Source organism: Mirounga leonina, unplaced genomic scaffold (assembly GCF_011800145.1).
Source record: "Mirounga leonina isolate KUSES-001 unplaced genomic scaffold, KU_Mleo_1.0 Mir_53, whole genome shotgun sequence".
Lineage (NCBI taxonomy): Eukaryota > Metazoa > Chordata > Mammalia > Carnivora > Phocidae > Mirounga > Mirounga leonina.
This window is the reverse complement of record NW_023270807.1, coordinates 39,491,344-39,517,838: the sequence shown is the minus strand read 5'-3', so window position 1 is coordinate 39,517,838 and position 26,495 is coordinate 39,491,344. Positions and strand designations below refer to the sequence as shown.

Sequence of the window (26,495 nt, the reverse complement as noted above, 5' to 3'; positions counted from 1 at the left end):
CTCAGTCCCAGGACCCTGGGACCATGACCTGAGCCAAAGGCAGACGCTTAACGACTGAGCCACCCAGGCGCCCCAAGAAAGTCTCAATTTTATAAAGTAGAAAGGAAAGTAGAGAAGAGGTTGACTCATTTGCCCAAGGTCATCCAGCAACCAGCAGAAAACCGGGGCCTGAGATCCCTGACCCAGAACTCTGTGTACTAACCAGACTATGCAATCACTTTTACAGTCTGAAAGCCTACAAAAGCCGGGATAGCATGCTTCATGGTAGCAAAAGAAGGAAGAAGCATATCAGGCTATTTTCACAAAAGGCTAAAAAGGCAGGCGCCTGCTGCAGAAAAAAACTGACAGTTCCAGTTGGAAGCCCTTCTCACCCATTCTCCAAAACAAGTTAAGTGAGCCAAATGAATTCAACTTCTTACTATATATTTCTGGTGAGTGACTTTGGGGAGACTATTGATAAAATCAAGAAATGGGGAATATTCATGACTCATACCCTATGCTAACTTGACAAAGGACCCAACATACCATCCATATACTCCTACCATCTTCATTTTGATTAATGGGCCAAAAAGGGATGCAAATTGAGCCTACTTTTGTATCCTTGGCTTAATAAGATGGTTGGAGGCTTCAGTCCAACAAGACCATGTATGTTCTTTCTCAAAATTAATAGTCATGGAAGTTTCAATGAGCTTCCCTTCCCTGAGGGTGAAACTGTCACAAACCACAATTTACTTGAGAGATTTTGGTTTTTTAACATCCTTTCCTTATAACACCAGAACCCTTTCACTGAATGTCCTTACATGCAACATATTATTGAACTAAATATCTCACAACAGCCACACATTTTTTAAATTACCTCATGGAAAAAAAAAAAGTCTCTACAGTGGAATGATGTTAACACTGTTACTAAAGAATCACTTGTCCTAAAATAGACACTACTAAAGCTCTCATTGCCATAATTTGGCAAAATCTACCAGCTACACAGTCCCAAATCTACAGTAAGGTCAATATATTTTTCAATAACTTAATTTTAGGATTAAGAGCAAACAATATTCCATTTACAAAAATGTCACTGATAAATGGCTGAGATTATCTAAGAAAGCATAGCTAACTTTGTCCTCAAGGAAATGGGGGAGTAGTTGGTACTGGACAAAACAATGCTAACAATACTGATTAAGGGTTTTCTAAAAGTTTGTAACAACCTGGGTGTATTGCCCCAAATGTTGACTCTTTAAAGAATAAGTAAACAATGTGGGCAAATGTGGAGAAAATTAAAGTACTCTTTGTTGTCTTCAAATATTTAGACTTATTCTCAATGTCCAGTGACTTAAGTGCATGACTGCTTTCTTAATCCATTTCCTAGTTGAGAAAGCTGAAAAAGCTTTCCCAACTAGGAGTTCGAGCCAGACTTTCCAGTGGCGAAGCCGCTCTTGGGGGGTTAGACTTGTGGGTAACCGGTACCTTAGCGCTCCCATCACAGTGATGGGAAAATGTTAATGAAGTTTTTTGTGAACTAAAAGTTTTTGACGAAAGACACAGTCTTTCACAGATGCAAAATAATCCTGCAAGTTTACTGAGGGATTCGTCAAAGAACAAAAGCATGTTAAGTGTCCTCCTGAGAGGAATATTCACTTAAGTATTATTCCCAGTATTATGCACTCTAATATGCCCTATTTTTATAGTTAGCATTTCATACAAGTACTTTTTATATTTTATTTACTTTTTTAAAAGATTTTACTTATTTATTTGAGAGCGAGAGAGAGAAAGATAGAGAGAGCACAAGGTGGGGGCAGGGAGAGGGAGAAGCAGCAGGGACCCCCGTTGTGGGGCTCTATCCCAGGATCCTGGGATCATGACCCGAGCCCAAGGCAGACACTTAACCAACTGAGCCACCCAGGCGCCCCCATATACAGGTACTTTCTAAGTAGCCATTTTAATTTACTTTTGTAAGGACACCACACTCCCAATTTGCTATTTATCTTTAACATCCTTGACATTATGCACATCTCCTTCACATATCCAATGACATGGAACACACTACCTTTTCAAATATTTCAAAACAGAAACATAAAAAAGCATTGTTCTCCTTCTAGGTCACTACAAAGGTCAGACGCTAGGAGAAAACAAGTCTAGTAGGCATTTGGCTGATGGACAATAACCTCAAGAATAATTTTTAAGTCATTTGAAGTTAAAAGGGTCACTGGACATTGAGAATATGCCCAAGAATAGCCGTCAGTATAGTGAGGAATCTGGAAACCAGAGGATTTAAGTGATAGCTGAAAGGACTGAATAGAATATTTGGATTGGAGATGAGAAGACTGCAAGGAGGCTTGGAAGGTGTCCAAATATTTGAAGACAAGTCAAACAGAAGTAGGTATAAACAAGATCTTACAAGAGAGAATAGGAATCAATAGGTGGAAGTTCGAGAAAAGCAAATATCACCTGAAAACTTTCTAACAGCCAGAACTGCACAAGAGAACTGGTTGCCTCATTTGACAGTAAGGGTCGAGCAGGAGCCGCTGACTGTCAGGTTGCTACAATGCAGGAACGGGGAATGGAACTGGGTGGCGTCCCAAGTCTGCTCGCTTTTGCCTATTTCTGTGTTCCTACAGGATTTTGGGCAAAACAATCAATTTCTGCCTCTCAAGTTACAAAACTGTGGTAATACAGTAGCATTATAATTTTGTGGTGGTATAAGAGAGGAGGCAAAGATCTTTCTTGCAGAAATAATGAGGCATTATGCTGCCCTACGTCTGTGGTAAGTATCAACTAACCCGATTAAAATGTATAAATATGGGGCGCCTGGGTGGCTCAGTTGGTTAAGCGACTGCCTTCGGCTCAGGTCATGATCCTGGAGTCCCTGGATCGAGTCCCGCATCGGGCTCCCTGCTCGGCAGGGAGTCTGCTTCTCCCTCTCCCACTCCCCGTTTGTGTTCCCTCTCTCGCTGTGTCTTTCTCTGTCAAATAAATAAATAAAATCTTTAAAAAAAAAATAAAAATAAAAATAAATTTAAAAAAATAAATAAATAAAATGTATAAATATGGGATGGAAGAGTGAAGATCTTTATAAGGCACCCAATGGAAGGATAAACCCTGTGAGAGCCTTCGGAGCCAATAGGAAGCAAGATACACGAAAGTGCCATAAGCACCCTAAACGGTACCACTGTGATGGGAGCGCTAAGGTACCGGTTACCCACAAGTCTAACCCCCCAAGAACGGCTTCGCCACTGGAAAGTCTGGCTCGAACTCCTAGTTGGGAAAGCTTTTTCAGCTGCCAAAATTTTTCAGTCACATGAAAACTGAGCTTGTCAGGCTTCCTTAAAATTCCATTCTTCAAAAATAAGCCTCTCGTCCCTAGAGAGACTAATTAAAAACAAAAATCCGTATTTCCAACCATCTATGCTTTTGGTCAGAAATACTCATGAGAAACTAGACTCTCAGATAAAAGGCTACTTAACAGATTAGTCAACACACCCTCCACCCTCTGGCACCACCAGCCCAATTTCCCCTGGAGTTTAACCCCACTGAGAGACGAAAGAAACATGTCTCAAGTGATTCACACCAAGAAGATATGTGGTTCCAAGCCATGGCACAGGGACTTGTAGTACTGTGACTACACATGGTATCTGTCACAGCTCAGGTGCTGTCTCACACCTTGAGGTTATTATCTGTCAGCCATCTTCAAAGATGGAGGCTTCATCCCCCTCTTTTCCCCTTCCCACCAATTCAGTTAAAGTTTGGAAAATGTCAGAGGGATCTAATACAAAATAGTATCAGAATTAATGATATACCGAGGTTTCCACCACTGAAAATTCATAAGTGGCTCCATGAATAAGAGATCTGAAGAACAATAAGAGCCAAGAGAAAGGGGTCATTTTATTAGTTTCCAAATATGACACGAGAAATCAGAAATTAATAGAAAAATGCCCTAACAGAAGATCACTAACATTGTTAGAAATATGAATATAACCAAAGGGAAATTAATGATCAGAAACAGAGCACCATACCCTGCAGCTTTCAGAAAGAAACTCAGCAAGAACTCATTTATCTAGCACGGTAGGAGGCTGGGTTACTCAGCATATTCGAGAGTTCACCCTGCTCATACCTTTAAGCAATAATACTGAATTTCAAACAGTGCATGAACAAAAATTAATCTCCTCATGATGATGGACAGAATTTGGAACATCAATTATAATACCATGTGACCAAGGCACAGGTCTATTTTGTTTCTAACAAACTGCTGTGATTTTTAAATATTCTTATATACTTTTTACTGTTTTTTCTTTTCCCACAGAGTGCCTTCTTCTCAGGCTATCATTATATCAGCTCTAGTCTTGCCAACATCCTTACCTTTGACATCCTAACTTTACCCCATCTTCCAATGTGTTGTTTCTAACCGAATGGGAACTAGGACAGCAAGTACACACATTTGTAAGGATTCTAAGTGAAAGGTGGAAGGCATATGATGAAAGGCCTCCTAGTTTCTCCTACAGAATTAGCGTGTATGTGCTTTTAGGCATGAGTTTTATGGCTACCTCAAGCTACTTTTTTTTTTTTTTTTAAGATTTTATTTATTTGAGAGAGAGAGCGAGAGAGTAAGCACAAGCAGGCAGAGGGAGAGGAAGAAACAGACTCACCACTGAGCAGGGAGCCCAATGTGGGGCTCGATCCCAGGATCCCAGGATCATGACCTGAGCCAAAGGTGGATGCTTAACAGACTGAGCCACCCAGGAGCCCCACGCTACTTCTAGGTCTTTCTCTACCTACTTCAAGATTCTCTGCCATGTCATGGAAAATGGAGATTCGACAAAACCTAATCTCCAAATACATGGAAAGTTCATCTATTATGGGACAAGAAATACATTTTTATTTCACATCTTCCCCATGCTGCTGTGGTTGTGAACATACAGAGCTAAAAGGCCGCATGGTGAGAGAGCAAGATGAGGACATTAAAAACTACAACACAAGGGGAACGAAAGCAGCTCTGAGAGCTGGCTGTGGTGCCCTGTGAACACTGAGAAGGCAACAACACGGACTTAGAAGACCACAGAACAGGCCAGGGTCAGATCCTGGAGGACCAACTATGTCATAGTAGGATTTCACATTTTGTTTTGATGGCAATCCGAAAGCACCGCCAGAACTGAACTATGAGTAGTAATACCAAGCAGTTTTTCAGTTTAAAAAATTATCCTGGCAAGAAGGAAGGGCTTCAAAGGAGCAAGAGGACACTCTGTCCTAGGGAGAAATGATGACGGTTTGAATAGGCAATGAGAATGGAGAAGAACTAATGGCTGGAGAGGTACTACAGGTGGCCCAGTGGATTTCAACTGAGGGGTGGGGGGATGGAGGGTGACGAGAGAGGGAGAGAAAAGACAGTAGCAGCTGTGGAAAATTAAAAAAGTAAATGCCAGAGAGGTTACCAAAAAAAGTCACTATAAAACTCGGCTACTGGATGTCTGTTCTACTTACAAAACTGGAGAAATAATTTACTATTTGATTATGGTAAAAAGAAGATAAAGCTGGCAAAAGAAAAGTCTAAGGACACAAGTATTTTACTAGAAATATAAGAGAGGAATTTCCCGTGCAAAACGTAAAAGATGAGGGGCGCCTGGGTGGCTCAGTTGTTAATCGTCTGCCTTCAGCTCAGGTCATGATCCCAGGGTCCTGGGATCGAGCCCCGCATCGGGCTCTGTGCTCAGCGGGAAGCCTGCTTCTCCCTCTCCCACTCCCCTGTTTGTGTTCCCTCTCTCGCTGTGTCTCTTTCTGTCAAATAAATAAATAAAATCTTTAAAAAAAAAAAGATGAATAACTTCTTCTGATATCTGTATTATTTTATTACATCACTTAATATTGAAATATAATACTATATTCCAGAATGCTAAAAGGATAGTTTTCCTTTATTCCATATAATCTTTGACACTGAAGAGACTGGTTAGGCCATCCTCCCCATTTCTTCTCTTAACATTTCTGCCAGATGATGTCCCATTAATGAGGTTCTCACAACCAAAAGAGGCAATTCATTTCATTTTTTGATAGTTCCAACTAATAAGTCCCTTTAAGGACAGAACTGATAAACAGTCTTTTTCATTTTGACAGAAAATCACTCCTCTGCAACTTCCACCAAGCATTTCCAAATACTATATCCTAGAGTTTCACATCATGAATCAGTTTTAACATCTACAAGGCAATTCTTAAAGCCCCTTCAAAAAAACAAAACTAAATCAAGCAGTTGATTTCTTCTACATGATAATCAATAACCAAGTCTTTTGGTCCTCGCAATGACCTGTCATGTAGCTGTCAATCATGTAGGCTGTGTTTACCACATGCATGTACCTATCCAGTTATGGTTGCTTCATTGTTTTCACTGGCTTTAGGGCAGAAGATCTATGATAGCTGCCAGTCATGGGACTTGTTTTCCTTGATTTACTGGCAAGAAATAAAAGTAACTTTGTTCTCCAATAATGATAAACATCTGAAATTTGGTCAACTCCATTGGAAGAATTTATTATTTTAAAAAGCTTACTTTCCTTCCTTTCTCATCTCCAACTTTGAATTGTGGTTATTGGTCAAAGATGTACAAGAGGTACTCGGGCTGTAAGTGCCAAATCCATTCACTCAAAAATACTACCTGTGCAGGAAATTTCTGTTATCTTTCTCAGTGAGACAAGACTCTATATAATGAAGTCAATATTTTCTATTTTCTACTTTACAATTCAATCAGTTCAATATTAGGCTTTGGAAAAATCACATTCAATATCTGCTATCGTCACTATCATTCAATATTGTTCAGTGTTTCTAGTCAAACGAGAAAAAAAAATAAGTATATAGATTACAAGAGACAAAACTGGCCTTACCTGCAGAATAAGATTACCAAGTTAGAAAATCAACCTAGAAACTACTGAAATGAATAAGATTTTCATGAAAGGACAATACACTGACTGAAATACAAAAATCACCATGCTTCTTGTTAAAAAAATGAAAAAACACAATAGAGAAGCCTTCCAGCTCAAGCTGGTAGACTGAATATATGCTTTTGTATCTTTTCTTTCCCAAGACAGGAAATGAATACAAAAGGGGAAAAAACCTGTAACAGTCAAAACAACCAAGTTGGGGAGGGATAGCGATTACTAGACAAAAGAGACTAAAACAAGCATTTTGTGGATGTGTGACGGAGATGCTGACTAAGAGCAGAAGCTAAAGCCCAGACACATGGGGGAGGGAGGTAGGGTGTACAAGGGAAGAGGAAGTTAATCTCTCCTGAGACCCCAGATGGGCTCACCAGCAGGTGCGGAAGGTGGGTGTAAGAACCGGGAATGATAACAGGGGAATTAAATAAAGCAGCTGTACCAATTGCCCCACTTCCCCCAAATAAAAACACATCTTTCCAACCCTGACCCCAGAGACAATCCAGGCAAAGAAGATAGTCTATGATAAAACCATTCAAATTGCCTACAAAGATAGTCCTATTCTGTGAGGGTTGATGTCCAAAAAGCAAGCCTAGCTCATTTGTATATCGAGAAGTACCCACCCCTTCATGCCTATGGACAGACTTCTCATCCAGGCACCCTAAAACAAAGTCTCACCCATGTGCACAGATCTGCTCAACTTTTCCCACAGAGACGTCTACTGAGGAAAGAGACCTATAGGAAAACACCCACTCAGAGCTCCAAAATAATCAACAAGAAGAAAAAATATATATTACAAAAGAGACAAACTATTGAAGAAACAGATGATTTACAGAATCGAGCTTTAAAAAAGCCTATTATTTTATAATATAAATAACTTTCATATTATATTGGTATACCCAGGACAACTGAAGACATTGCACAAAACAGCAAAGTACAAAAAGAACAGAGCATAAGAAAAAAAATTATTACTGAAATTAAATTATTCAAAATAAGAATTAAAATTAAAAAGAGAGGAAATGTTCAAAATACTACAAGAACACAATGGGACAAAAACTAGATCAGAAAGGAGAGACACACAGAATCAATCTAGAAGGGCTATATCCAACTGATAAGTTTTCTGAAAAGAAAATATACAAAAGAAAAAAGGATACAATTATTTTTAAATAAGTAATAAGTTCCCAGAGGAAATGCATGAGAGGCAAAACAAGATGAGTGAAAGAGACTCGCTCCGAGACGCACATCTATGGCATTTCAGTATAAAAGGACAAATAAATAAATAAGTTTCCAGAAAAACAAACACACAGAACAATCATTTACAGAAAGATGAAAATCACACTGGCATCACACTTTCTTACCCCAATATAACACAAGTATATAGAGAGGCATTATCTTTAAACTCCTAAGTGAAAGTTACTGCAAACATAGAATTCTATATCCAGCCAAATATCAATCTAGTGTGAGTGCAAAACACACACATTTTTTTCAAATGAGGGTGTCCCAAAAGCCTCCCACACCCACACAACTTCTGCCTGATGAAGTTAATTTGTATGTTCATTGGCAAAATGAGGGAGGAAACCATGAAAGGGAAAGTCACAGGACCCCGAAAACAGTGTCTTTTAAAAGTGCAATGGAGAAACATCCCTGAGGATGAATTTGCAGCCTAGTTGCTGCAACTATGGTAGTGAAGACTGGAACAGAGGGCTCCTGGAAGGAAAGAAAAGTAGATTCCAAATGACAGTATTGATCTTCAAGATATGTTAAAGGCTGACTATGCTCTTTCAAGGAGAAAAAAAGAGGTAATTCAAAATTTTAAAAAATCCAGAACAATCCAAAAGAATGCTATGGCCCAAATACGAAGATCTAAAATGTGACAAGATTTTGTGGAATTAATGCACCATAAGAAAAGACAAACCATTTGTTCTAGAGGCCAAGAATATCTCCTTTTAGGTGCCTAGGGGTAGAGACAACTGGACTAAAGTTAAAAAGAAAAAAAAAAAGGAATAAAATCTTATCCCCCAGGTCAGCTCAGTCGTAAAGAATGTTTATGTTGTCATAATACGATCAAGAGTATTTATCGGTTTTTAACTTTTAGAATCAAAAGTTTAGAAGGTTTAATTATGGTTATAGAAGGTTTAATTATGGTTATAGAACAATTTAATATTATCAGTCTCAGCTATGTAAAAATAAATAGTTGATACAAAACAGGAATTGGAAGAGAAGAAAGAGGTGAAGACAGGAGTAGAGGGCATTAATGTCATCTTCTTACACAGTGAAATATGGAGGGATACTGAGAAAAGTTAATAGAACAAGATAAGAGATTTAAAAATTTATTAAAATCAAAAGACAATCAGTAGAAGAAATCAAATAACTCAGAATTGGGGAAATGATAAGGTGAAGCTAATAGGTAATGCAACGGCATTGAATCTTCATGTGTCAGAGTGGGGACTAATTTTTAAAACTGTTAAATGAAGGTATACATACATATGTAGATGTATATATACATTTGTAAATATGTGTGTATTAGACCTCTCTTATTGATAACCCAAAACTTTTGAACACATTCTCTACATTTTTTTAAAGATTTTATTTATTTATTTGAGGGGAGAGAGTGGGTGAGGTCACTAGAGGTGGGGGGAAGGGTAGAGGGAGAAGCAGACTCCCCGCTGAGCAGGGAGCCCGATGTGGGACTGGATCCCAGGACCCCGGATCATGACCTGAGCCGAAGGCAGACGCTTAGCCAACTGAGCCACCCAGGCGCCCCATTCTCCATATTCTGATAGTTTTTTACATTCTACCTTGAAGAAGTGAGATAGATAATTAAGGAAACGATTTACCAGTCTCATCTCCATCATAGCTAAGATAAAGATGTAACCTAGGCACTGTCAATCAACCCCAATTCATCAGTGAACTACATGAGGGGCTGGGCAAGGGGAGTCCATTTTTCCGGCACAAGGTATGAAACATGTTTTTAGGTCGGGAGTCAGCAGCAACTGGCCTACTGACGTCGGCATATATGCAATTCACCCCAGCACATTAATGTTTTATGATGCTAAGAAACACAGTAAGAGGTAAAGCAAAACTACAGAGCTGAGAGCTTCAGAGAAAAACAGTTCCATACACTATGCCTCTTCACTCAGGCTGACCCATCTGCTCTGTTTTAGAAGTGTTTATTGCATGGTTCTCCCCAGCTTTTATGCATTTTGCCCTTAACTCAGCAGGTTCACTCCTTCCTGACTCAAGTCACAAACCCTTCCTTGCTCTAGTAACAAAGGGTTATATGTTTTGAGCTATCTGCCTAACCTACTTTTTTCCATAAACCCTGTTATTTTTGGTATCTGTTTAGAATCCGGGTCTTGGCAGAAATTAATAAAGTATTATAGCCAAAAATACCTATAGAATGTCTTAAAGATATGGAAGTGGCCATCAGAACAAAACAGAGAAGTGGTTAAAAGTGGCTGTGTTTAGGAGCGGGCCTAGAAACAGGGATGGAAAATACTGCTTCCCATTATATGCTCTGCTAAAATGTATGTGTTATTGACATGGTAATGTAGTACTCTTAATTTGTTTAACCTCTTCCATTACACACAGAAAAGGGGAAAAAAAGGAAAAACTGTAATAACGATGACGCTATTCACAATAACAACAAAAATGCATAAAGTACTGAAAAATAAACTTAAGATGTGTAACAGCTGTATAAGAAACCATGTAACTTAAAGATATAAAAGAAAACACAAACAGAGAGAAAACCAAGTTCTTGGAAGGAAAAGCAACAAAAGCATGTGACGAGGAGTGTGTGTATTTGGAAGGGTTGACTATCCATGACTGATAAGGGTGGTTTCAGTTTTGGAGTAGATAAATTACAGAAGTAAATGGTATTATTCTCTAATTTTACTTTTTAAAAACCATTGTAGACCATAGTTTAAATAAAGTTTTAAATTAAATTATAAAAGCTAGACACTGCAAAACCAGGGTATTATAATAGAAAAGGCAAGAAAAACTTACCAATTATAGCACAAATGCTACAATTTCCTAAATGTAAGTACCAGTTTTATGGCCATCAAAAAAACAAAACAAAACAAAACAAACAAAAACCAGAAAGTCAACAAATGTATATTTCTACATTATACCTAAAATGTTGAACTAAAAACAAAGTACCTGTAAGCTTTTTTCACTATGAAATGAGGTAATGGATTTCTTTCTTTTCACTGCTATTTCTAACAGCAAAAGCAAATAGTTTCAACAAAATGAAAATCTTGAGTGAAACTCAAATAATTTAAGCGTATAAGGGGACACATTAAGTAGGATTGGAAATGGAAAAATATAATTATAAAATTTTATCTTGCTTTCTCCAGTTCCGTGTAGAAGGAAAAAAATAATGCCAAATGAAATGAAATATGGTAGTGTGATTTACAAGGTGTACACAGTGTTTAGGAATGTTCTCTTCTTTAAAAAATGTTATACAGGTGGGCAAATGTGAAAGAAAATTCTTGAAATGTTATAAAATATTTGCAAGCTCAAATTTAGAAGCAATTCATCAGTAAAATTCAAATGATAATTTTTAAAGCATGAAGTTAGATAATCGTAAAATAACTATTCTAACAAGAGGCACAGTTATACTATGAAAATGTCAGCGTTCCAGAATTTAAGACCTAAGACTAAACTGCAGTTCTGCCACTCATTAGCTGAGTCCCTTCGGGAGGTTTCTAACCTTTCTAAGACACAGTTTCCTCATCTGTAAAATGGGAACAGAAATTCTTAGCATAGAGAATGGAAATGCCTCTATCGGAACACTTACAGTTCTGACAAGAGAGCCCCGCAGGAAAGAAACAGACCTGACCCCTCCTTGTAAACACACTGCAATCACCAATATCTTATACACTTGCAAGTTACATTCAAATTACATCACAAATCACTGTCACTTCATCACATCTGAAAAATATTTACAAAGTCGGCTCAAACTCTTTGTGAGAAGCTGCATGTAATAAAAAGGCGGAGGTTGGGAGGCCAGCAACCTCATCAGCTGTGTGACCTAGAGCAAGTCACTCAGTTTTCTCACCTATAAAATAATGACGCTGACCTCTAATTAGGAGAGCTGCTGTGAATACTAAGGGAGATATGCATAAAACATGTTGTTTTAAACTCTTATTTACCACTCACCAGGTACTATGTCAAGCCTTGTTATATTACGTTTATGACACAAAGATCAGAACCCAGGCATTATCCTAATCTTCTTCAAAACATATCTAAAACATAAGTCATACTAAAAATAGACCAGGTAGCAGGAGTGATACTCTCAGGATGTTTTTTCCCTACAGAAATTACCAGTTTTTCCATTAATTTCTTTCACTGAAAAACCAACTCCTTACTACATATTTCATGCTATTTTTGAAATGCAATAATAAGATCATTCAACAAATATTTACTGAGTATCTTCTCTATACTGCACACTCTTCAAAATTCTGGGGGATAGAGTAATGAACAAAATTCACAAAACTCCCCTGCCCTCATGGAACTCCAAGGAATCATCCAAGGGCCACCATGCAGGGCAGTAAATGTGGTCGTCACATCCCAAGTACAGCATCCAAGAACCTAGAACGTGCTCCAATTAGTACAACTAACTAGTTGTGGTCGTGACAAAGAAAATCCTATATGAACAATGAGTTGTCAAAAGTGGAACAAAGTTCCAAATTGTCAGCCTTCCTATTGTGGAACAGAACAACAATTCTTATCAGACAGGATGACCCTGCCTTCTCTGCCTGCATCTCCACAAGGTCAACCCACATCCAAAATAATTCCAAACGAAAAATGATATTTTCATTATTCTTAAAGGAAAGCACTTATTTTTACCCCAGACAGTATTAAGCCTAAGTTTTTGAATCATTTCTTAAATAGATTTTTGATATCAGAAGCTTATAATAATGAAATTTTAAATATACAACCTAAAATAACTTTACTTATAGTCTACATCAGAAAAATATATACTACTCTCAACAACTAAACACACCATGCTAAATCAGTAATAATTTTAAACCTAAATATCCTTGCACTGTCAAAGAGGCATATAATTTTCATCTGGGCATATTCTTTGATTACATGTTTTTATCAACAGCTCATTTAGAGTGAAAGAGCAGAGGGAGATTTCTAATTTGTTTTCAGTCTAATAAATCATCAGTTGTTCTGATAAACACATTAAAGAAAACATTTGGGTTACATTATAATATATGCTCTAGGAAAAAAGTGCTCTCATACTATTTATTCTGAACTACAACATAAAATATGCTTAATTTACAATGACAGAGCCAGGCCCCATTATGGAAACCTGGTGATATTAACCATGAAACTTGGCTTAAGAGAGGCCTCTAGTGGTTATAGGTAATTACTTAGCTCCCCTTCCTGCCCCCACACTCTGGTAATGCTCTTGTTCTCATTCATTCTCCTGTTCCCTCCCCTCTACCTCATGGGTTAAAAGCTTCAAGCAAAAGAGCTAGTATTCAACCAGTGAATCATTCAATCAGGTCCAAGAAGTTGACTAAAAAAAATGTATGTAACTGGGACTACTAAGCCATTATAGATTCTCTAAAGGCAAATTCTCCAACCTCCCCACAAAACCAATTTAGAGCCATTCAGTACAAAGTACAGACCCTAAATGTTAACCTTGCAAGTGTTAGTTATCTTACTAAAAATGAAATCTAAGGTAATCTAAATCTAAGTCGACTTTGTGGAAATAAAAACAACCCTAAAGGCTACAAAATTATAATTAAAGTCATAAAATAGAACCCATATGTTTTTATGTTTATCTTCAATGGTACTTTGGGTCTTCTACACCTCTTTTCACAAATACACTATTCACAAATACACTAACTATTCACAAATACACTATTCACAAATACACTAACACCAGGTGCAAAAAGACAGAGTAAGCAAACTTGGTTCTTTATATATTAATGATTAGCCACACCCAGATGACCAAGGTTTAACTTCTTCCCAGTTCCACTCCTACAATATCCCTTTCCTTTTTTATTGAAGGACTCTGCCCCCGGAACCTTCCCACCTCCACCCCACCTGCCAGCCTTAGAACCTGCCTTACCTTTATCCAGGGTCCCAGTGAAGTCTTTCGAAGGATGGAAATGGTTGGAGTAAAAGGACAGAAGAGAATGCTAAATGCTCCCTCCCAGCTGCAGTCACTTCCTCGTGCCACAGCGAACCTACTTCTGACTTCTGTCCCACGTTGTAGTGCCACAGAGGCCTTGTCCTGCTCCTAGGATACCCCCAAAATACTGAGACTATAGGTGCCCCAACATGTAGCCATGCAACAACCATTTGCATCAATGGGCACATCGTCAACTTTTGCTACATAATTCAGGTCGAAAAGAGAAAAGAGAGAGAAAGCAAAAGGGAGGGAGAGAGGAAGTTCCTTTCTATATCACTTCCAAACTTTGTTAAGAATTTAAAAGGTAACAACCCACCTCCTGAGTACCTCAAAAAAATCAGATTACTTTGGGGGAGGAGGGAGAGGCTTTGAGACAGTATCTCGTACCAGTATGTTTGAACAGAGAAAACCCCTGATCAGAAGCAGTGCATAAGAGCTGTGATGGATGTTAAAAGTCACAGGTCACTCCTGGGATCAGTAGGAAGACCAGAGGGAATGGGACCCAGGCTGCCCTCTTCCAGCTCTGAAGTCCATGACAATGACCCACCTGGTAAAACAGGCAAGGAAATAAGAGGAGAAAGGTTCTGAAAAACCCAAATTAGTATCATAAGGTTTGAAGAGTAAAGCATGTGTTCTTGATTCATGAGAAATCACTACAGGCCTTCCCTGGCCAATATACATGTCTCAGTTATAAAGTTTGGTCATCTGGATCCCATGCACAGCTGGCAATAATGTGACAGCAAAAGATAAAAGAAAATTTAAATTTAAAGAGGCTTAAAACCATGAAATTAAGCACAGAAATATATCAATGAAGTAAACAACTATATACCTCAATAAATGTAAATGTCTTAACACAGTGTAACAACCCATGTTCATTTGGACTAAATTATTTTTGACAGATGAAATTATATACATTATGTTTTCCTTGAGAAAAGTGAAAAGGTTTTGGAAATACTGACGTTCAAAAGGTTAAGAAGTTTTAAAAGCTGCTACCCAGAAATAGTAACTCTCATCTATGCAGAAAATTACCATAAGAACTCAATTCTCAGAAATTATAAGATAGCTAGCTAAGGTTTGCTGTAGTCACTTTCACTTTGCTTTTTAGGATAAATTGGTCCTAGTCTAATGAGAATTCAAATGATACTTTCTATATACCATTATGAAAAATGGACAACTGTTAAGAAAAATAAAACACAAGGTCACACTAAAACTTAAAACTAGAATAAATGCTTCAGCTTAAAACAGATTTATTCATAAAGCAATATTCTAGAGTACTTTTTAAACTTTTGCATAAGCACCAAGAATAAGAAAAAGTACCAAATTCAAAATATTTCAATTTTAAACAGTTTCATCATCAAACTTTCTTTTGCTGATATTCATAATAATTGCATAGCAAATATCTACTGAATACCAAACCTAAGTCAGGCATTTTTTTCAGGTACTGAGAAGTCATCAGTAAGCCAACAGACAAAAACCCCTACCCTCACAGAACTTACCTCCTAATGGGGGAAGAAAAATTGACAATATAGTTACATAATATGTTAGATCATTTCATCTCTCTAGAAAAAAAGGAAGGAGGGGTAAAAGGGAGTCTTGGTGAGAGGGATGGTATCCAGTATTAAGTGGGTCAGAGGCCTTGAAGGAGAAAATGGTATTTGAGTGGTGACCTAACAGTCACTTGGTTGAGAGTCAATGAAGAGCAGTTTCTGAAGGGTGGATGGTGGTGGGCTGTGGAAGGTGGTGAGACAAGGTAAATCCCTGTAGATCATGGTAAGAAATTTGACTTTTCCACTAAATTTAATGGGAAACTATTGAGGCCTTTTGAGACCAGAAGGAACATGATGTGACTTGCATTTGAAAGGATCAATTCTGCCTATGACACGGAAAGGGCAGAAGTGAGACAGTACTTTGAGGCTATGGCCAAAAGCCAGGTGAGAAATGCTAGCAGCTGGGGCCAGGATCAAGAGTAACAGCATTCGAGCTGGTGGTCAGATTTTGGACATATCGTGTAGGCAAAGCCAGCAGGATCTGCTTTAGAATTGAATGTGGGCAGGCAGAAGATGAAAGAAAGAGAGAAATCAAAAACAGCTCCAAGGTATAAAGGCAAACCCTTATTTATTTCAATAATTAGCATAATTTAATTTCAAATAAAGTATAAGCATGTCAAAGCTCTGTGTCAATGCTCTCTATAAACATGTGGAAATCACCTACACCTTGTAAACTGTCATTTTTCTTTCCTTTTTGGACTGTTGTATGTAGTTGATTTTAAGTTGAAGGACAGTATTATTCTTGAATTCTGAGTTTCTTTCAAAGACTGTCATTCTCCTGCCAAAATCAAGTTCTTCTTTTCCATAGGGAGCTTCTCTGAATTTCTACACATTAAAAAAAAAAAAAAAAAAAAAAATTTCAAGTTGGACAGTACCTCAAGCCTAACTCTGTGCCTGGCCACTGTTTTAACTTTGTAGCTCGCTTTTTAACTCACTTTGAATGTGGTCTGTATCTCAGCAGGAAAGTCTATTCAAGCCCTCAACACTTAGCCGTGGTTCTTATTCTTGGGGAGCTTGAGAAGAACAGCACTACTTAGGAGTATGGGTTTCTGGGTGAATGACCAAAAAACCTCCTCCAGGTCAGAGCACACCAAGGCTCTCTCTGTCTATAAAAAGGCTCACTACATTATAAATTCAAGGAAATTAATCAATGGCAGCACAGTGGTCTATCTCTACCCCAGTACAATGCTGTAATGACGATAACCTTACAACACATCTTGATTATAACACATTGGATAACTAAGTCCTCCAGCTTTATTCTTCAAGATTGCCTTGGCTATTCTTGGCCTTACAACTGATTAATAGGGTATGTGCGCTTCAGTTTGCTTGCATCTTCTCTAATTTCTCTGAATAATGTTTTGGGATTTTCTGCACAGTTGTTACATATGCAGCACTCAATTTCACCCTAGATGTTTGATTTTTTGATGCTCTTTCAAATGTTATCAATTTATTTTCTATTTGTTGCTAGTATATAAAAATACAATTATTTTATATTGACCTTGTTTCCAGGGGCATTGGTAAACTCAATTCTAATGATTTGCCCATAGATTCCACTAGATCTTCCTACATACAAATCACGTTACCTATGAGTAGTAAGTTTTACTTCTTTCTAATCCATATGATTTTTGCCCTTATGTAAGGGCATCCTTGTTATATTCTTGATCTCAACAGGAAAGCAGTCAAAATTTCAGTAGGAAATATAATTTCTGCTGCAGGCTTTTTACAGCTATTCATAGCTACAAGATAAAGCTACTCTTTATCAGACTAGTAGAATTCCCTTCTATTTCTAGGTTACTAAGAAATTTTCATTATGAATGGATATTGACTTTTAATAAATGTTTTTCTGTATTATGAAGATCATCATGACTGTTTTTCCCATTTTCTGTTCATGTGGGAAATTGCATCAACCACTGTGTGAATGTTTGTGAATGTCAAACACCCCTTGCATATTTTAAATAAACCCTCATCTTTATCTTTTTATATATTGTTGGATTTAACTTTCCAATATTTTGATTTTTACATCTACGTTCATAAAATGTGTGTATAATTTTACTTTATATATTGTCCAAAACAGATTTGATATGAAGATTATGCCAGCCTTATATAAAGCATTTGGAAGTTTTCCCTCTTGTTCTATTTTCTGTAAGAATTTGCGTAAGAACTGTGTTCTAAAGAATTCACCAGTAAAGCCCTATGGGTCTAGGGTTTTCCTTATATAAGCATTAATAAAAACAGATTCAGTTTGATATATGACTATTGAGGTTTTCTAATTTTTATTTTTGAAAACATTGTATTTCCTACGAATCTGTCCATTTCACCCAAAACTTATTTGTAAAATCATTCAGGATATCCTCTTAGTATATAGTCTGTAGATTTTGTGATTTCCCCTTCTTCATACCTGATATTTGTCATTTGTGTTTGCCGTTTTTTTCCATTAGTCTTGCTAAAGGTTTATCAAGTACATTAGTCTCTTCAAAGATCTCATTTTAACTTAATTAAACTTCTCTATTATACATTCTGTTTCACTGATTTCTGCTCTTTATCACTACCTTTATCCTATTTTCTCTAGATTTAATTTTCTTTCTGGAGATGGAAATTCAGATCACTAATTTTTTTGTTCTTATCCCTGTTTTCTAAATATATGTATTTACAGCCATACAGCTCTCTCCAAGCATGGCTTTACCTGAATCTTGAAATTTTTTATTTTAGTACCTTCATAACCCTTCAGTTCAGTATTTTTCTAATTTCTGTTGCAGTTTCTTTTACAATCTATGATTTAAATGTAAATTATTTAATTTGTAGGAATTTGAGGATTTTCCAGTTTTTTCTCAATTTCTAACTGAATTCTACTATTGTCCAAACATACTCTAAATGACTTCAAATATCTGAAGTTTAAGATTATATTTATGTCCTAGCATTTGGTCAATTTTGATAAATGTTCCATATTCACCTGAACTAGGCATATTGTGGCATTTCATAATGTGTATAAATATCAAATCACTACGTTATACACTGGAATCTAATACTGTATGTCAATTATTCTTCAGCGAAAAAAAAAGAAAGAATAATTTCTTATATAGTTGAGTACACAATTAGGACAAGTTTGCTAAATGTTCAGATCTTCTATATACTCACTGATATTACCTGCTTGTTTGATCAGTTTTAAAGAGAGGGGTGTCAAGGTCTCCCACTATGATTGTGGATATGTTTACATCTCCTTTTAGTTTTGTATTTTGTTTTGCTTTATGTATTTTGAATTTATGCTATCGATGACATAATAGATTTAAGACTGTGATATCTTCGGGGCACCTGAGTGCTCAGTTGGTTAAGCGTCTGCCTTCAGCTCAGGTCATGATCTCAGGGTCCTGGGATTGAGCCCCACATTGGGCTCCTTGCTCAGCGGAGAGCCTGCTTCTCCCTCTCCCACTCCCCCTGCTTGTGCTTCCTCTCTCACTCTCTCTCTGTCAAATAAATAAATAAAATCTTAAAAAAAATAAAAGACTGTTATATCTTCATAGCAGATTGATTCCTTCAGCATTATGAACTGTTCTTTGTTTCTAGTAATGCTTCTTGCCTTAAAAGCTTTATTTGAAATTAGTATGGCTATACCAGAGGTCTTTTTTTTTTCATCCCTTTCACATTTTCTGTGTCCCTATATTTAAAGGCTCTATCTCTTAACCTGGACATTGGTGCTATTCTTTAAGGAAGTCTGACAATCATTGGCTTTTACTAGATTTAATTCATTTGTTTTAGTTACTTATATACTTAGGTTTATAGCTATCATCTATCTGTTTTCTACTGACACACCTGTTTTGCTTTGGGTTTTTTTGGGGGGGGAGGTTTTTGTTTTGTTTTGTTTTTACATATTTTCCTTTCTTTTAGTTTAACCAAATACTTTATTAATCTATAGGTCCCTTTTTAACTTGCTGGATATATACTTTCACTATTACTTCAGTTGTTACAACATGCATCCCTAACTTACTATAATCTAGTAAAAATATTACATTTAAAATCCTAGAACAACAGAATATTTTAACTCCACGTAAGCCCATTCTGACTGTCTTCTAGGATCATTTTCCTTCTGCCTAAAGAACTGCCTTATAGTATTGCCTTTAGTGAAAATGTGCTGGTGATAAATTCTCTCAAATTCTATTTGCCTAAGGTACTTTTTATTTCATCTTAACTTTAAGAGTATGTTTTTACTGGGTACAGAATGTTAGGTTCGCATCCTTAGCAATTTAAGATGTCATTCCAGTGTGTAGGTAGGTGTGGTTTTCTTTGAATACACCTTCAGAAGTTCACAAATCCTCAAGTATGATGATGTCTTGAAAGTTTAATGAGAAATATTTTTTTTTATTGTGTCTGACCAATTCATTCTCCTTTCTTCTTCTGGAATTCCAATCATATGTGGGACAGATCTTTTGACCAGATTCCCAGTGTGTTTTATGCTCTCTTCTGTTTTAGTCTATTTTATTTTCCCCCTCTCTGTGCTTTAGTTTGGACATTTTCTAGATACTTGCCTTTTAGTTCATGAATATTATCATCTACTAAATCCAATAAGTTTGTAAACACATCCACTGAGTTCTTATTGACAAATATTTCTTTGGTTCTACAATGGTCTCTCTCTCTCTCTCTCTCATACACACACACACACACACACACACACACACACACACACCCCTCCAGGGTAATTCACTTTCTTACCTCTTTTGTTCTTTTTCTTCCTCCTATATTCCTAAACATAATAAAGTCTTTGTCTGCTAACTCCAATGACTGGATCACCTGTGTTTCTGCTTTCTATTGTTTGTGTTTTCTCTTGGTTTTGAATCAAATGGTCCTGTCTCTTCATATACTTAGTAATTTTTTATTGAATGCTGATTCATAGAGGTTCCAGATGATGGGAGGACTGACTCCTTGTTGTGCTGGGCAGACAGAACAGAAGGTAAGTTATATTAATCCAGTAAGGAACTGAGAGGGAGAGAGGCTGTGCTGTGGATTTGGAAAGCTTTAATCTACTTCTGGTAGCTCCTAAGACCCGACTCCACAACGTTCAACTGAGAGTATGACTGGTCTTTGACACTTCAGTCTCAAGGGATGGTTTGGACTTTCAGGTATTTCAGCTCCCACCATATACAATTTGGCATTTATCTTAAATGGGAGACCAACTGTGTATTTAAGCAACCCCCCCTCCAAGTTTCCTATTTTGTCACTACAACCCCATGAAACATGGATTCTATACCCCTGGGTTCTCAGTTTCTAGTTGAGACTTACTTGGCAGGTGCCCCCAAGTAAAAAGAGCCAATTTACTACTCACTTCAGAGCTTTCAACTCTCCTCGCTGATGTTCTTAAGCCACCTCAATTCCCAGGGTTGGTCTCTGTCTCCTAGGCACTTTAAAACTCAGGAATTTTTGTTCTGCTTTTCAGAGGCTTCCAGCTTAGCTCTCTAATATCAGGTCCAGAATTGATGAACTATGGTTCTTGGACCCACTCAGGTCTCCAATATTGTAGCTTCCCTGAGCAACATTCAAACACTCTGCTGCTCTCTGTCCCCAAGCAATTTTTCAGGATTATAACTTCCAAACAATGCTTCAAGGCTCAAGCAAAAAGTATGACTACGTTTTTTAAAACACAGTTAAATTAAGACTACATTAACCAATTCCTCAACTGTCCCAGAGTCATTTTACTATGCATAGTGTGCTAATGTCTACATATGTTCAATAAGTATTTATTTTTTTATCTTTAATAGGCTTTTCTTGATTAGGTATTCCAAAAGATGCATTTGGGTGCTGAGCTTAACATGTCATGAAAAAAGCTGAGGGATCTAATTTTATCATAAAACAAAAAGAACCAATAAAACACAGCACTAACTGAAAAAGATAATAAACATAAATTTTGAAGGGCGTTTGGGTGGCTCAGTCGTTAAGCATCTGCCTTCGGCTCAGGTCATGATACCAGGGTCCTGGGACCAAGCCCCCCATCAGGCTCCCTGCTCAGCGGGAAGCCTGCTTCTCCCTCTCCCACTCCCCCTGCTTGTGTTCCCTCTCTCTCTGTCTCTCTCTCTGTCAAATAAATAAATAAAATCTTTAAAAAAACACACACACACATAAATTTTGATTACTACAGAATTCATAAAGAAAAACTTGACTGTAGTTAAACAAAAAAAAAAGAAGCCTCACTTTTAATGAGGTTTAGCTATAGGGTCCTCTCCTTTAAAGTCCTCTCCAAATCCTAGAAAGATGTCACGTATCAAAACTTTTCTTTGACACATGAAAGGAAAATAGAAGATTACCATGGTCAACAATGAAGAGTCACAGAACCCAAAGTAATCAAGAAATGACAAGCTGGCTTTCACTGCTGTAACTAGAGGGTCATCAACTAGAAAAATAACATGATGAAAGCACCCCAACACAAGACTAAAAGGATGAGGCTAGCGAGTCAGAGATTTGATGCATCACCTTTTCATTCAGGAGCAGTCTCTAGTGTCCTCTTTCATCTTTTCCAGTAGTAAAGAGCCCCAAGGAAATAGGATCCACATCCCAGGATCACACAAAGATGCAACCAGTAGATTTACTAAAGGGGGGGGGGGGTGTACCACACAAGCAAAGTTATGTAGAGATAAATATAAATAAAGAATTTCTCCCTTCTTTCTTCCTCTCTCTTCACTGTACCTTCACAATTAAGCTTGCAGTGTTGTTATATTTGTGTTTTACCATAAGCTGTTTGGATGTATAAAGTATATAAAAATGTAAATAAAATTTAAAACTACTTGCCCCAACCATTTAACAGTGCCCCCACTGCACCATAACAAAACATTATATCTCCACAGAAAAGCACCATTCACTTTATAAATACAAACCCCAAGAATAAATGGGGGATAGAGTTGCAAAGAAGAAGCCCACTCTGGGGCAAAGGCTCTCAGCTCTGGCTTAACCATAATGTGGAATATTTGGCTACTTGAAAGAAAACCCAGGGTCTGACTTGATTTGAAAAAGCCTGCAAGAAGCACTACTCTCGTTCAACCTAAAATACTGCTCTTATGATGGAAACTATAAAGACTTAGAATATCGTTGAAGCCATCCGTAACCATGTCAAGTGTTTAGATGATGTCAAGTGAGTCTACACAACATTTCCTATAACAAATCTTAAGTCTTCCAATAAATTATAAAACAATCTTTACCTAAACACCCTATGCTATAGTTTTACAGCAGTAGGAGCTGCAGGTTATTTTCACATGACTAACCTAAGAAACAGCCTATAAAAGCTATGAGAATACTAAAGTTCTTAAAAAATAATATAAAATACCCTAGGTTTTAGGACTCACTTGCTATAACAGTAAATCAAGAAAAAGTAAGACATGCAACATTACTTAAACTTTAGTAGATAAGACCATCACAAAAATAGAGCCTAATCTTCCTTATATACCACAATGGAAACAGATGAACTTTGGTTTATCTCTACATTAATATGAAAGCTATCAGTTATAACCGAGTAAATGAGAACTGAACTGTATTCCTGAGAGGGGACTATCAAGAGTTCGCTTAGATGGAAAACTATGAGCAGACAGAATCCCACAATATAACATTCAAACTGTGATTCACAGTATGAAGACTATGTAGAGAGGGTTTTTGTTTTTGTTTTTGTTTTTTTGCTTTGTTTTGTTTTTTAAATAATCCATCTCCATCTCTTTTGGAGAGGAGACAAATGAAAATTCAGCCAAACTATTTAGTTGACTCTATCAAACCTTGCTTATCAAACCATAACCCATAAGTAGTTAAAAACACAGGTGACCTCCACAACCTGATATGCTTTCATTTGCACTACTCCATTACTTCCACAGCTCAACCCAAGCTGGCTGCATGAAGGACACAGTTCTGTAATATTTTAAACAAAGAACTATGGGAGGGAAAAACCCTCAGGTGATTGGTTTGCTTGAGCATTAAGCTGATTCTACAACATATGTTTCTGTCATGGTGTAAATTTTAAAGTTTTCAATCAGTTGAAAATACTCATGAACTCAAAATTTCAAAACAATTCTTCGCAAACTGTCAACAAATCTGGCCCATAGATTTAAGGAAATGACACTCTTTCAACATTATATTCATACCTTGCAAACTGTATCCATGTCCCAAGGTAGGATAGTCCTCAGATCAATGACTTCACAAGACACTCCAAGCTTCTCTTGAGCCATGGAAGCCACCTCTCGGATCACATGAACCTGAAATAAAAATAGCAGAGAATAACTACAGAGATTCAGACCCAAAAAGTCAGCTGAATTCTGACATCATTAATAGAAACAGTGTTTAAAGTCAGAGGAACTTATTTGCAATGGAGAATTAAATTTGTTTTAGATATGTTGAACCCCAATTCCCCCAAAGTAATCAAACACAGAGGTCTAGAAAATAGTTGGAAAGATGTCCTTAATTTCAGGAAAGGAAAGCAGTCATTGATAGAGACACTGATTCTAAAGATATCAGCACACAGAAAGTAGTCAGAGGAGTAGGTTGAGTTTTTAGAGAAAGCATGTGGAGGGAGAAATAAAGGGCAGAACTTACAGGACCCTGCAGAGGACCAACATTTAAGGAGAAAATGGAGAAGGAGGAACTCACTTGAAGAAGAAGAAGAAGAAAAAGGAGGAGGAGAAGGAGAAGAGGAAGAAGGAGAGGAAGAAGAAGAAGAAAAAGAAGGAGGCAGAGGAGAAGAGGAAATAGAAGAGAAAGAGGAAGAAGAAGAGGAAAAGGAGGCAGCACCTGGGTGGCTCAGTCAGTTAAGCAACCAACCCTTGGTGTGACCTCAGGTCATGATCTCAGGGTCATGATATTGAGCCCTAAGTCAGGCTCTACACCCAGCGTCCAGCCTAAGATTCTCTCGCTTTCCCTCTGCTCTTCCCCACCACTCATGCTCTCTCAAAAAAGGAAGGGAGGAAGGGAGGGAGGGATGGAGAGAGGGAGGGAGGAAGGAAGAAAGGAAGAAAGGAAGAAAGGAAGAAAGACCGACCAGGAGACAATGTATGCCAGAAACTAAAGAAGAAAGGGTTTCACAGAAACGGCAGCCAGCATCGTACACCGTGGCAATATGGGGTAAGGGTTGGATTTAAAAATTAGGAATGTTAACAAGAATTGTTTTAGTAAATTAGTGGGGACAAATCTCATAAGGTACAAGAACATAAGGAAGTTAAGGAATTAAATACAGGTAGTAGAAAACGTTGTTCAAGTTTAGTGATAAAAGAAAGGAGGAAAATATACTGGTATTTCAGGGAAAAGTAGGGTAGAGAAAAGGTTATTTTTTAGATAGAGAAGAAATATACACCTTTTTAATAAAAGGGACATTGAAAGGAGGAACTGAAGATGCAGAAGAGGGAAGGGACCAGCTGGTAAGTTACAGCCCTGGAAAAGGCAAATGGAATATAATCTGAAAGAGTTGTAGAGGTAGCTATGAAAACCAGACACCTCTTCTTTTGAGGACAAAAGAGAAAGAGGAGTAAAGGACTGGCAGCAAACACGGTAGGTGTGAGGAAAAAGCAAGTTAGAGGACATAGTATCTAATACACTACTCCCCTATTACAAACAGAGGCAAGGATGCCTGCTGAGTGACAGGGACACAGATAAAAGATTTTCCCACTGGAGGTAAGAAACCATGAGGACTAGCTCTCCAAGCCAAAAATCAAGTGGAGAAGAAAGTCAGAGGGTGTAGTATTACGAATGATTTATTTTCTTCATTTACTGCTATACAAGTTTTCTAAAATAAGTACTTCCTTCACACAGAAAAATGAAAAATGGACCATTTCTTTAGAAGAAGGAGATAGAGATAGAAGTCTATGGCCAGACGGGGAAAAAAGTCCCAAGCTTAAAAGTCTGGAGGCAGGACAACATGACAAAGAGGACCGGGGAAACAGAGGCAGATCGCTATTGAGGTTTGCTGGAACAGAGGAAGGTATGGAATTCTGAGGCTGGACCCCTGGATGGTCCACATGACCAGCAAAGTAATCACAAGAGATGGCAGCAGATGTGGTGAAAACGATAGGAAGTCAAGCACAGAAACAAGTATGAGGATGTATAATGCATGCTTCAAAAGAGACAGTTTCTCATGAGTACATTTTTATACAATGGCTTCACCACATGCATATATATTTTAATATGACTGAACGGGCACCTCACCCTCAACCAGAAGTCAGTACCAGATATACATGTAGCACTAACAAGACTTAAATTTGACATACAAGAAAAACAACACTTTGGATTTTTATAGTATCAGGATAAAAAATGAGACTTCCAAGCACAATAGGGACATTATTGGTTCTTAGAAATGTTACTGACCTGAGTGCCCCAGGCAACTAGAGTCACGTCACTCCCTTCCTGAACGACTTCGGCCTGAGACAGGGGAATGCTGTATGGTTCTACAGGAACCTGCTCCACTGAATATAGAAAAGGGAAACAAATAAAAATTTATTTTTTCTCATGTGGAGCTTGTGCACAAGAGAATATAAGCATTTCACTGTGGCAAAGCTTTCTTTTATTCTTCTCCCCAAATTCCATAAGTTACTTAAAAGAGAAATAGCATTTATTCTATGGCTCTATGACATTACTACACATATGAAAAAGTCCCATGTAAGTGTAGAAAATGTATCAGCTACCCTGGCACAGAAAAAGGACTTTGGGTACAAACTAAGAAAATGTTACAGTAAGGGCTTTGGTTGACAATGTGACACACTGGTTCATTAACTGAAACAAATATGCCATACTAATATGTCAATAATGTAGAAAACTGGGTGCAGGGTATATGGGAACTCTCCTGTACTATCCTCACACTTTTTCTGTGAATCTAAAACTGTTCTGAAAAAATAAAGTCAAAAAAATTTAATATGTTTCCGCTAAAACTTGATCAGACTGAAT

General features: G+C 37.5%; 1 protein-coding gene across 8 annotated transcripts in view; it reads right to left on the bottom strand.

The window, feature by feature from the left end:
• BCKDHB (branched chain keto acid dehydrogenase E1 subunit beta) overlaps positions 1-26,495 on the bottom strand; it is a 213,583-nt gene that overhangs the window by 113,949 nt on the left and 73,139 nt on the right. For 4 of the 8 annotated variants that reach the window (XR_004676677.1, XM_034991519.1, XM_034991520.1 and 1 more), the window contains exons 7-8: positions 25,920-26,017; positions 23,711-23,821 (exon numbers count right to left, since the gene is read on the bottom strand). Coding sequence is in view for 4 of the 8 variants with exons in the window: in XM_034991519.1 (XP_034847410.1) it covers positions 23,711-23,821; positions 25,920-26,017 (209 nt within the window). In the remaining 4 variants the exon portion in view is untranslated. Of the gene's footprint in view, positions 1-15,348; positions 16,431-20,309; positions 20,528-21,719; positions 22,177-23,710; positions 23,822-25,919; positions 26,018-26,495 lie in introns of those variants that run through there. The other 4 variants (XR_004676680.1, XR_004676678.1, XR_004676679.1 and 1 more) reach the window with 4 other exon arrangements.